The 13,178-nt window shown below is 48.5% G+C and overlaps 2 protein-coding genes across 3 annotated transcripts; one reads left to right on the top strand and one right to left on the bottom strand.

Moving 5' to 3' along the window:
• Window positions 1-4,007: 4,007 nt before the first annotated feature.
• On the bottom strand, window positions 4,008-5,904 carry LOC135642378 (cyclin-D2-1-like). 2 transcript variants are annotated; one of them, XM_065158500.1, is made up of 5 exons: window positions 5,445-5,904; window positions 5,265-5,351; window positions 4,851-5,163; window positions 4,629-4,762; window positions 4,008-4,374 (listed from the first exon to the last, which is right to left on the bottom strand). In XM_065158500.1, exons 1-5 carry the CDS (start codon window positions 5,742-5,744, stop codon window positions 4,105-4,107), a joined length of 1,104 nt encoding a protein of 367 aa, XP_065014572.1. In that variant the 5' UTR covers window positions 5,745-5,904; the 3' UTR covers window positions 4,008-4,104. The 2 variants fall into 2 exon arrangements, with proteins under 2 accessions (XP_065014572.1, XP_065014571.1); XM_065158499.1 differs by having other exon boundaries at window positions 4,013-4,374; window positions 4,851-5,169.
• Window positions 5,905-10,624: 4,720 nt separating this feature from the next.
• LOC103992872 (protein SOB FIVE-LIKE 5-like) lies at window positions 10,625-12,074 on the top strand. The gene is made up of 4 exons (XM_009412767.3): window positions 10,625-11,381; window positions 11,473-11,571; window positions 11,660-11,734; window positions 11,824-12,074. Exons 1-4 carry the CDS (start codon window positions 10,971-10,973, stop codon window positions 11,857-11,859), a joined length of 621 nt encoding a protein of 206 aa, XP_009411042.2. The 5' UTR covers window positions 10,625-10,970; the 3' UTR covers window positions 11,860-12,074.
• Window positions 12,075-13,178: the final 1,104 nt, after the last annotated feature.

The raw sequence follows: 13,178 nt of genomic DNA, 5'->3' as shown, positions 1-13,178 counted from the left end.
CATGTGGACCCAGGCAAGCAGATATGATGATACAGACGTGGAACCTCAAGTATGATGTAACGCACAGCATACACATGGTGAGCAATCGCTTGTCGCCCCCTCCGTACGAACGACATCATCACAGTACAGTCACCCTGGAAAGCTCGAGGCGGCACCGTGCAATGCCGATCCATGTAGGTCGGTCGGCGCTCGTATAGAAGCTTAAATCGATCGCCCGAGAAGTCGGCAGCAGTAAATTAACCCCGTACGACCAACTCATCATTGCAAGTATAAAAGCTAACCTTCCTTAATCAGGAAGGGAGGACATTTCAAACTCTTAACTCTCTCATACATATTATTAACTTGAGCTTCGAAGAGGTCGAGTCGAGAAATCCCTCTCTCGATCTCGACTTGTATGTAGGAGCCCAATGACAAAGAAGTAGATCACTCGTCATGAGAGAAGACAGTGCTCGAAGGATGAGGCTTAAACCCGAACTGACCCGACGCTCGCCTTCACCACCCGAGCACCCACATGGGTGACCTTGTGCATCGAGGACTGGATCGAACCGTACTGACACCTCGGTCACGACGTAAAGATTCACCAACAACTAATAATAATGATGATATATCGTAATACAAACAATTCACTATTGAATCATGTATCTGCACTCTTGACGAACTATCAATCGTATATCTGTCATATCAAGAAAACATGTATTCGCTGATGATCAATTGGATTTTATTTTTTTAATTAAAGTTAAATCACTGATAATGCAGTAGAAAATATTCGTGTTCATAAGATGAAAAAAGATAAATTAAAAGAATAGTTTCACACTATTAAGGATAAAAAAATCAAAGTTAAATATGTTGTGTTTCAACGGCGAGCTAATAGATCTAAGCATTTGGACTGAATTGACATGTAATTTATGTATGATTACTATGATCGCTTTCGATCATACTCATTATTATTTGATTTGTAACATGTTTACAAATCTATATGTATAAAATTTAGTATGAATAAATTAAAAATTTTAAAAAATATATAGTTTTGAGTTAATGATGATGAGTTGTAACGCTAATGAGTGCACATCGACCCGATCATAAAACTTAATCTAAGAAAAGAGTGAGTACTCGATAATTAATATCAAATTATCATTTGACTAAATAAAGATACGTAATGATGTAATGGATATATAGATACTGAAGTTCACATTATAATATATCGGTTGAATTCATAAGTTTGCACGATAGAATCTATAGGAACTTATTATCAATGTATTTTAACACTCGAAAAATAGTTGTTTGTGAATTTGTGATTGTTTATTTATCTTCTAAGGTCCTTGTCTTCTCTATCTTTTTTATTTTTCTCTTGCACTATGTTAATTGCTTGTAAAACTATCCTTTTCGTGAGATATCGAAATTTGATCGTCACTCATTTTCGAACTAATCAATTTACTCTTTTACAGATCATTTATGATATGAGCAAAGTTATAACTAAATTGATCTTTGTTGACAGATAACATAATGATGCTTTACGATTTAGACAATTTCAAAGAAGTCCGTGACGTTATGGTATCACAAGTTCACACGACTTAAAACCTGTTTGTTGGAAGGTGAACATGGAATTTCTTTTCTGTGATATATGGGCATTTTTTAATTAGTCTGATAACAATTGATAGATTAACACTGTTCTCATTTGTTGCAACATCGACGAACGTCATTATTGGGACACCACAACTGACAACGTAACGTATAGTCTACCTCAAACCAACATTTTCAGAAGGGTCCTCGGCCGCATGGGTCAACAAAACTGAAGTCAGATCCACTCGAATCACCAATTTGGATGTTAGCAACCGAATCTGATTCCTTCACTGCTTAAGCTGAGCTCTTAATGTCAAGTGTTGATCTTTCCATCTTACTCCATCCGACAGAACCTTAGATACAAGAAAATGTCTACAAGGGGCAAGCCAAGAATCGAAGGACTACTGGTCCAAGGAACAAACAGTAATCGTGGACCGGATCAGAGGAAGGATTATTGAATGGAGTTCACGAGATTGCAATCTGCAGTGGGCCTCCGTTGTAAGTACTTCTCTCTGCGTGCATCATCCAAACACCAGCATCAAGAAAAGATGAATTCGCCCAAACCCATGCAGGCATTTACGTAGGAATTAGCGAGATTTGCATGATGATATGAGTTGAAGATGAGATTAGCACTCGCCGACCCATGGCAGGGGCTTCGGACCTTGAGGGAGAGGTCCCATGCTACTACTGCAAGAATGGTGCAGAGGTTTGTTAATCATGTTTCTTTGGGACTTTCTTCCAGCCAACGCTTTCAGCGGTAGTAACACTAATCTACTACTTCCGGAACGCTTCAGCCATGGGCGCGGACCCCTTTAGGCTGCTCACGGCGGGGCCTCCTCACATGCCATGGCTCGCAACAGGAGACCCCACAACCCTCTTCTCCAGCCTGGAGTCTGGCTACTGTTCTGCCTTTGGCCATCGAATGGGAGGCATCATGGCCATTCCACAAGGAAGGAACGCAGCTTCCCCTCCACCTTTTAGTTTTATCTCCTCTTCTGTCGTGAGTAGGTTGCCGGCATATTTACGTGAAAGTGACATAAAAGCCTACCTTTTTCTCCTTTTCAGAGACATTAAAAGCATGCAAGATATTATCAAACATGGCCCTCTCAACCCTCTTCCACGACGCGACGACGAGATCACTCGCTTAACGCCACTCTTAGTCGCGAAAAGCGAAGCATCTGAAGCTGGTATCGACGCCTGAAGGCAGTGAGCCGCACGCATTAAGCCCACCTAAACAAAAGGCAAAAGAACATAAAGCAAGACAGGAAAAAGCGAAAGGGACACAACATGCTTGTCATCGAAGAGGAGGAAGACTGGGAAGGGACCGTCGATGACCCCTATGCCTAACGCCGAGCTCCATGTCTGTCTGGGTCCCAGATGGACCTCCAAAGTAGCACGGTTCCATATTTGCTGTGCTCTGCTCTTTTAACAACGTGTGTCTCAGCTCCAAAACCATGCAGGTTATGACCCTAATGGAAGCAGAGGACGCCCAACTGATGATGTGATGGGACCTGAAGGGGCATTTCCGTTATTTTGGGTCTTTTCACAGAAAGTAAACCATGGGGACGCGTCACGTGCGAGGATTGGCGGGAAACGACGGCAGCGGTCTTTTCCACGAGGACGAGGGGAAGGAACGAACCTCGGCCGTCGGATCCGCTCCCTTTTGTCTTCCACGTGGACGATAGGGATGCCTTCTGCTTGGCTGGCTTGCACGCAGGCTGTAAGTGCCATCACGACGGCGTCACCACCACGTCATCGTGGGTTATCCGACGGTTCAGATTCGTCTTCATCTCGACCGCCGGATGCCGATCGAAGGGACGCGGTAGCAAGAGGTCCACGGTCAAAGATGATGCGGGGTAGGCTTCAATTTAAGTTCCCGAAGCAGGGAGGACGGACAAGGATCGGCCGAGATCGCACGGCAGATTGGACCACACCATGTTATTGATGACGACTCGCCTACCCATTGATGCATTTATGCCCACAAACTATCGTTTTGCGTCACAGGATAGACGACGACGACGACGCCAATCGACATGACATCGACTCGTGCAATTATTACCGGTTACGCATTCGTTGCTGATATTACCGTGGTCGTAATCCGGTCACGCCAACGCGACGTGGTGGCTTGACGAGGCTCACCAAATCGAACGACTCGTGACTCGTGACTCGGAACATTTAAACTGAAACTCGCGCGTCACGAGATCCTGTCGGACGCCACGGCAGGGCGGGCGCCGGCGGTGGCGGTGGCGGTCCCCCCGACGGCTTCCCTGACGCGGCACCGCGTTGCGCGCTGCCACTGCTCCAGTTATACTACTCGACGCCGTCCTGTGACGCTTTACCGGGAATTAGGAAGCAAATGGATATTTGGTCCCCATTCCCATCCTGGCCTTCCACAAACCGAGAACCACAGGGGCATTTCCGGGAAAACAGAAAACATACGCTCTACGAGAAGATTTAAGACGAAGGATTAACAACAAAACCCTGGTTCTAACAACAATTTAAAGGATTAACAGGGGAGAGACCAATCCATGTTATGGAGATTAATTAGAGGAGTTCACCGTCGAGGCCGGTCAATACGCGGTCTGTACAAGGGTGGTCGCCGAGCCGAAGGCGCTTGGCGGGGCGTGGCTCGGGTCCGTCCTCGGACCTCGGGCCGGTGTCACAGCTCGTGCAGGCGGCGGAGTCCAACACGCCGACTGGGCTCCTCGGCGGCTCGGGGCGACCTCGGCATTCCGTAGTGTTTCCCCGCCGGGATGACGGGCACGTGCCGATCACCCAGTCCTCCATTAGCTGGCGACACCTATTCACCACTCCCTGCTCCTCGAAAACAGTCAAAAAAAGGAAAAAATATGAGACAACGTTAATACTTTAACTGCTAGCAGTAAAAGTCTGCTGCTCGAATCCTCCCCCCCACTATTATCCCGCCACCGCCCCAGACGTTCACCCACCGGCCACCCACCCCATTTCAACTCCCAGTTCGACACACAACACTAGACAAAAATGTAGGAGCATTTGGGGTGTGGTGGCTGCATCCGTAGCCATAATCTGACATTTAATATGTTAATTACCTTGCTAACCCAAGCATCGAAGCAACTCGACCAGTCGCCGGTTCCTGTGGCCGACGACTCGGTCATCTCGTTTGCCGCACACAGGAAGGCCGCAGCTGCCATCACTGATGGCCGATAGACCAAGAAATCCACCACTGCCAAAATTCCAAGCAAAGAAAGAAGACGTAAGTAGACAATGGAAATAATACAGAAGGATTTAAAATAGATGGTGTGCACGGATACCGCGGTGGGTGGAGAGTACGAGGTGGGCGGCGCGGGAGAAGAGGGCGGAAGAGGAGGAGGGAGAGAGGGCGGCGACGGCGGGGGAAGCGGCGAGGTGGTGGAGGAAGTCGAAGGGGGTGACGGCGCGCAGGCGCCACCGCAGTGCGGCCGCGAGGAGGAGCTCCATCCGTTGGATGGTGCGGGGCTCGAAGACATAAGTAGGATCGCGGAGCTGGAGGTCGAGCAGCAGCGGCACGTGCGACTCCTCCATCTTCGCCGCAACCGACACGCACGCCACCGACAGCAGCTGCATCGGCCAACCTCCCTTCCCATTCTGCCCCTACACCCACACACTAAGATGTTACTGAATTGAAATAGATAGTCAAACAGCGGTGGTTTCACTCAACGTCAGGTCTACGTGACGGGCTCCATTACCGGAAGAGAATGGGAGGAGAGGAATCGGTCGAGGTAATTGACGGAGAGACACGCCGTCACCGGTCGGAAGCGGTAGAACTCGCTCACCTACAAGCACAGATTTTGACGGTGTCACTAGCAGGAAATAGGGGGGGAAAGTGAGGGGCATTTGGCAAGAGAACGGGAGAAGACAGCACGTGCCTTGAGAATCCAGCCGATGGCGTCGTGGCGGGCGGCGGCGTCGATGGCGCGGGCATGGAGGCGGCCGAGGTAGTCATCGCGCGGTAGGTGGTCAGGCTCGGCCGCGAGCAGGGCCGCGATGGCGGCACGGTCGTCGGCTAGCGCGGGCGGGACCCACTCCTTGTCTGCTGTTGCGGCGACGGTGGCGGCGCCGCCTTCCACGTCCTGCTCCTCCCCATCCCAGGATGCCACGTCGTCGGCGTTCTCGGCGCAGAGGAGGAGGTTGGAGGAAGCGGAGAAGAGGTCGGGTGAGACTGCCATGGGCGGGGGCTGGAGTGAGGGCGTTTCCCGAGGTGGTGAATTGGGGCTTGGGGCATGGACGGAGACAACTGGCGGAGAGAGAGAAAGAAATCCCTCTCCGTCGGTCTCACTCAAAGGGGAGAGAGATGTGTTTGCTGTGCGTGGAGTGAAATAGAGAGATGACTCGGTGTTCAATGATGCAGCAGCTCACTTATCACGTCTTTATATATTACGTCTGAGATGTATCTTCTTTTATAGCGAAACAGCCACGGCTTTTAAATGCGGCGGTCTCTAACCACTTTGCTTAATGACTCCAACGGATCTCTCTCTCTCCCTCTCTAGATACTTTGATTAGATCCGCTCGTGTGCCCACACATCCGTTGCGGTACGATCTACGTTCATCACAGATTGAGAAGCAGGCAGGCGAGGTGCTGGGACCATCGTGATTCGTGCATGATCATAGAGCGGATTTCCTGTGTGTCGCCATGGAGACGGACGGAGCTTTTGTTTTGTCTTTATCAGGTTCTGAATGATAAAAAGATTAAGCATGCGTTGAGAAACAAGTCCAATGACTAACCTTCCAAAATCTTACAAATATTCGATTATGAGTAAATAAATCACTTGCAATTAAATCCTTATATGATGCAATGCATTGCCTCCTTGCGTATTATCCCTGCTTCTATCTCAGTTCACACAACCCTCATTACGATGGAGAAGATACTGCATGAACCTGATTTGTATTCGTTACTGGGTTGCTGCAATGAATAAGGCTCACGAGCATGGTGTGGTGTTATGTGAGGATGAAGGGGAGATGACAAGTTCATCTCAAGACATTGGATTCTTGGTGACGAACTCTCTCTGATGGGCTCTTGCTGGGTTTTTGAACGTATGGTAGAAAGTTGCTGAGGGATTGCATTGTTGTCTAGTGGCTACAACTTTTTCGCTGTGCAGGTCAAGACATCTTTTTTGGCCAGAATCAATCTCTGATGCTGGTCCAACCACAATGCTTGTTTTTATATGCTTCTAGCTAAATCAAAGCAGCTGAAATCTTCTCATCCTTCTTCCTGAGAAAGAGTCGACTCTATCTCTCTCTCAGAGCTGCTGCTGCTGCCGGTCTCTCAATGCTACACCCTAATAGCCAACTTATCATCCAGTCTCAGGATGATGAACTATGCACAGTGAGCGAACGTTGCCATCTAAATATAAGATGTTTCCCGCGGCGGAAGACAAAGACTTTCGTGATCATTTCAGAAGAGTTCTTTGGCCTCATCCGAGCTCCAATAGATAACACGCACGCTGCACATCCAAGCAACATGCGGAGCTGCAGATCTGCTTGCTGTCGTACCATTTCGAACCTCACGAACTTTTGATTCTTACGCAGACGTCGCTGCTGCCGATCGACATCGATTCTCGATCATCCACTGCTGATATCACAGGCTGCACATCACAGCGTCGAGATACCCAAAAGTACTCATCACAGACGACCATCGAACTGTTGGCACACCTCCGATGATATTTGTGAGCAGGAAAGATAATTTTCGATTGATGACTGAGATAACAGTGTGTACCGAATGCTTGCAATGCAACCAGCTAAACTCTCTTCAGCTGTCGATGCTATCACATTGTAGAAGACGTGCTGACGAACCCACTCGAAGTCATGGTTGGTACCAGACGAGGATATGTAACAACATGCACGTGAAGGTGGAGGCAACCACCGGTCGTCCCTGTGAGCCCACTTCGACATGAAGGAATGTAGCGTCACGGGCAGCGGCTGCTTCCAGCTCGAGACAGCCAAACCTGCGACCATTCCATGTCATATACATAGATCGCAGTGCTCCCTCCACAAATGTAAACCTCGGAAGCAGAATATTATGGCGACTGTTCTCCAAGAAGATGAAGACAGCCATGGCCACAGCGAAAGGTTGTGGGCAACTGTTCGTCCCCGGGACTGCGAGTTAGAGACGGTGGCATGCATTCCATGGACAACCGTGATTCCTTCCCTGTTTCATGGGACGGAAAAATCAGCATGTTTCGGCACCGATGGACGGCCACGATTCTTAGTGATGATAGCCTGGCTTCTGCTGGACGGGGGCCCACATGCGCGCATCACAACACGTAGATAAATTAAGAGGTGCCGTCACCCCGATAATCTTCAGTGTCGATTCGGTCGTTTTGGTGACAGGCGCTCAACAAAGCCCGTAAGTGTAGCCCAAATCAAACCCGGCCCAATAATGGAATTAATTTCCAATGTATCATCATTGCATGTTCAAATCCTAAATCTATTAATGGTTCTCGGAGGTCCGGAGACCTCAATGGACGTATACCAGCCAACGATATGCCGTAATGGCGTTCGTCTCCTCTCGTGCTGTTCACGTATGGAATACGACGGGGCACCGAATGCGAGCCTCAATTATTTCGGCCTGCATCGTGCGAAAGGTCAATGTTCTCAATCATCCCTGCGCTGGAGAGTGAGGCGGAGCTGTTCATGCATGAGATGTCATCGGGGCAACAGTAAGGAGATGTCTAATGCATCTGTAATAACCACTCAAGATAAGACAGCAAGAGTCAACTGGCTGACGTTGCTCTCTACATTAAGTCCTAGAGAATATTTTTTTGGTTGTGCAGAAGATCCATTGAAAAGTATACATCCTGCAGGCCAAGGGAGGTGGACTTCAGTTGTATATCTGTGAGTTGCAGGTCAAGCTATATCAATAAGACTCCTCCCAAGCTAGTCTAGGATAGGAAAATATTATGGCCTTGACTTGTGTGGAAGGTCAATGTAGCTTTCATAATGGAAAGCCTCAATGAGCTGGAGCAGTTCCTTGTCATGCCCAGACTGGACTGCACATTAAGTGTTGGCACAAATATTAGTTCTCTAATCTAGATCCTGCACATTAGAGCTGCCTGTCATCCAGTTCAACTCTTATTGTATTCTCGAGAAGCTGAAAGCTGCTCCTTCAGTTCACTGTTGCTGCAAAGAGGGTTGGAGAGCTCTTTGGTAGTAGCTACTGCACTTTTGCTTTGCAAAAGAGCCCTTTTGTCACACCCCCTACAATGGGGAATAACAGATCAACTTTTTCCCATGTGGTGTGGATTATTGCTGTCACCACTTTTTTCTGAATCTTGTGCGACGCATACTAATCGGAAGCGGATCGAATTACCATGATATATCGAGCCGCATGTTTAATGAAGAGTATATACGATCATGATAGACCAATGTATACGACTGTAATATCCAGCGATTCTTGTCATTGCCACTTGCCTCCAGGAGGAGCTCATCATTGCAGTTCATTTCAGAGGTGGAAGTCAAAAGAAATGGGAGCCATCGCAATCTCTCTGCAGGCCGAGATGGGACACCAAGTCATCAATAATGTGGAGCTGCTGCGTCTCTCTCTCTCTCTCTCTCTCTCTCGGTCCCATGATGACAATGGCACATGGCTTGAGCTACTCCTAAGACATAACAGGCAAAAGATGTCCAACTACTCTTTAAAGGATTGGCAAAGGGTGCTCTTCCTCTTCTTCCACCTCGACCTCCTTCAACCGATGCTCAAGAGATGACCAGAGGCGCAGAATTCTAGTTAGGGTCATCCCCAGTCCTTCCATCTTCCAAATAGCAAAGGCTCTTAATTCCCCCACGCTAAGATTGGCTCCAGGAATCCAACATGTGACACTTTGATACACATGGTACGTGGACAACAGAACATGGCATGTATGTCGTTGGATGGATGGATGGCGCACGCATTTTTAGGGCGACCCAACCCGCTTTGCGTTTCGTGCTGCGTGATCACGTACCCGGCAATTACTCCGCTGCCGGGGACACCTCTAAAGTCGATGGTTGGGCGCATGTGCTTTGGCTACCTGTCCATACCAAGTGGTGGACTTGTGTGCCGCTGTGGACCCTTGTTCTGGGGTCCATCCATGGGACCACCCAATCGACCAATCCGCATGAGACATGTCAGCTTCTCCTCCGTGTGAGATATAGGCACCCGCTCTCTTCCTTCTTCTTCCTCCTCCTCTGCTGGCTGTAATAAACACGGGTAAAAGGTAACACCACCACCCCCCTCCGGTCATTTCCTGGTATAATGTTAGTAATACCTTTCCTTTATCCTATACAAGTTTCTCCCTGTTTCCCGGAGGGAACAAACCACCCAAACAAAAACAAGCTCTCGCCCTACTCATGACTTGCTTGTCCCACGCACTCTGATGAGGTACTCTGCTACTCATCAGTCATCTCCTCGAATCACTCTTGCCACTGCATGACCTAAACCTGCTTCTGGCATTTTGTTAGGGTCACCACGGTTTGCATCAATAGTTCCTAAAGGAAGCATCCACAGACACTGCCGTGCAACGCTCCAAACCCTGCAACAGTCCACACGGTGGTGCATTAGCCCACCATTAGTACTCTGGCAGCAGCAGCAGCATTATTGCTGGTGTCGATCACCGGGGACACGAATATGTTAGGGTGACATGGATTTTATAGGATGTTGATTCGTCTCTCACCACCATGGCAATACGATCATAGCAATATGATGGATTGCATAAGCATCTTCTTTTTTTCCCTTCATTTCAGATGCTGGTCGAGCTTAGAAACCTGAAGCTTACAGGTTAAACATCACCTGGTACGTATTAGGGACCGTACGCGATGCTATCTGATGCAGCTTCCCTGTATTTGCTTCCTTCACGGGAATTTAAGGCAAATAATGAAGCCGATGTAGCATGGTACACTTTGCCTCGCTGTATTGCATGTGAGACCGTTTTGGCTCCATTCCTTCTATGGCATAGGAGAGAGGAGAAAGATTTAGATAGAGAGAGAGAGGGGGGGGAGGGGGAGAGAGTGACGCACAGTGAGTGTGCGTTTGGAGAAGAGAGAGAGAGAGAGACCTTTTCTTGGCTCAGAGCCTCTCTCTCTCTCTCTCCTGGTAGTCTCACTGTGCGAGCTCACCTACAAAGCGGCCGATGCCTTACTGGCAGTTTTAATTTTCATGTGCACCGAGGAAAGCAAGGTGGTGGGAAGGATGGCTTGAGCGTAAGGACAAAACTAGTCTGGGATTTGGCCCTGTTGCCATTCATTTCGTTCTGCCTCCATTCTCCCTCCCTCTTCTCCTTTCTTCCAGTCCCACCTTCTTTGTTCTGCTGCCAAAGCCATCACATTTAGACTTACGAGAGACAGAGAGAGAGAGAGAGAGAGAGAGAGAGGAGAGGAGAGTAGGAGCTTCTGCTTGCAGGACTGTTGCTCATATTGATCCAATGATGTTGGGGGAGGAGGAAGATGTCAGCTCAGAGTGCAGCAGTGGATGCCAATCTGGTTGGACCGCCTACCTAGATCAGTCCTCCTATGACTCCCCTCAGCCTCTTGTCTATAACAAAGCTGGTTACTTACAAGAGGAGGAAGAGGAAGAGGAGGAGGAGGACCTGTCTATGGTCTCCGATGCATCCTCTGGACCACCTCATTTTCATGAAGAGGATGAGCCTTCCTTCTGCTATCTTCACTCCAGCACTTGCTTCGAGGGCGGTGGCTGCCTCTGCTCCGCCCTAACTCCAGCTGCTGGATCGGCCAAAAGTGGTGCGAAGAGGAAGCGAGTTGAACCAGAGCAACAGAGAGAGCATTCCTCTCCGCTGGATGACACTGCGAGTTCCACTCTGCTCAGCTACCCCAAGGCATGCTCTATTCCTCATCCCTGCTCCTAATCTTACTTCCGGCCCACTTGTTCTCTTGCCTTATATCGCCTGTCGATCATTGCTGTTGCAGACCCGCTTCAATGGCGACAGCAACAGCAATAACTATCTGAAGCCACCCATGGAAGGTGTTCTGGAGTTCTCTTGTGGCTTTTCGGCTACCCATTTTAAGGTGCATTTCAGGTTCTCTTGATGATCCTTCTTTTGCAGCTTCTTTTCGATACTGCTCTCTGTTGACCAAGTGGTACGATCTCGAGCAGAGAAACCATGAACTACACAAACAAGTGGGCTACCTTCAATCCTCTGCTCCTGTGAAGCCAACCCCTACGAGACCAGTTAAGCGATCTCCATGAACTCGATCTGAAACACTTGACACGTCTTTCTTCTCGACTCATTCCCCTGTTTGTCTATTTGGTGTACATAGGTTTTAACGAAAGAAGGTGGGAAGAAGATTTGGTGATTGATCCCATGCCGCCCTGCTCTGAACAAGAAACAGAAGGATGAATCTATTAAAGATCTCAAAGAGATCTTGCTCCGTCTCTTGTTCTACTTCTCTCTTCTGTTATTTTCCTCGTGGCATGTCAATGCAGAGGGACGCAAGTGCCCTGAGAGCAATAGAGAAGAGGAAAAAATAAACAGTACTCTGTTTTCCCTTACTACTTGAACTTTTGTCATCAATGGAGGTGCCACCATGAGGCCCGTGGCTTTCTCTTACACTCATCTGTGCATGCCTACCCACGATGGTCTTGGAATGAGCCACCATGCTCTCTGTTTCCACCCTCATCTCCCACCTTCCCACAGGCATACTCAACTGATACATGCATTCAGATACATGAGGCCCCATGGAGATCCACATCAGTCCAGTCTGTCATCTTGAAATTACAATAGTAGTAGTAGTAGTAGTAGTAGTAATAATAATAATAATAAAACTCAGTTCCCCCAGCCATGGTCGTGTGATGCTTAATACAGATGCAGTAGCGAGGAAGCCTTATCCAGTTGGCAAATTCTTCAGATAGGCCAAGACATGGATCAACAACTTGAAACCATAGGAAATGGTGGACAAGAGAGGAGCTACCAGAACATGTCGCTTGTCCGGAGAAGCTTCAGGCACGGTCACTTTCAGTACCAGCTTGCCCTAGAACACCCACATTGATGTGCAGTGCAGGATTCTTCATGGATGTCTGTGAGGTGATTTCAGTCACCTCTCTTGTAAACTAAGAACAAGCTGCAAGTGTTTCTACTCCTGGGACTGGCAGCGGTATTGGATGCCATGTTCGGCTGCAATGCATCGCAAGACTCGTGGGTTTCTTCCACTGTTCGAGCAGACCCCAGGAAGGATTCCTTGAATCGATGTCCATGGAGATGCAACAAAGGCCAGCGGTCGACATCTCATCTGATCTCCCCTCTCAGAGAGGGAAAGAGGACACTGGTCTTGTCACCACAGTGGACGTTGTACCAGCAGAAAGCAGTGTCTGCGTTTTTGAGGACAAGCTTCACAGCTGCTGCATCTTTTACCAGTCTAACCTAAGCATAGGCTTACTGGGTTCATACGAAGGAATACTTGAGAAGATCTTAAGCCCCAGAGATCCTACCTTCAGAGATCCTCCATGCCCAGAGCATGTAGGCGATTAAAATACTGCTAGGAACCCTCATCTCAATGAAACCCCCTCTCCATGTCTTCTTTTTGCTGATGTCTCGTGCCTCCAAGGCTGTCTCCTTCGGACCTGTCCTTTGGTCATGTGTCATGTTACCATAGAATTCATTTCTTTTCTCCCTCGG

This window comes from Musa acuminata, chromosome BXJ3-7, assembly GCF_036884655.1.
Source record: "Musa acuminata AAA Group cultivar baxijiao chromosome BXJ3-7, Cavendish_Baxijiao_AAA, whole genome shotgun sequence".
Lineage (NCBI taxonomy): Eukaryota > Viridiplantae > Streptophyta > Magnoliopsida > Zingiberales > Musaceae > Musa > Musa acuminata.
This window is presented reverse-complemented; position numbering and strand designations above follow the sequence as displayed.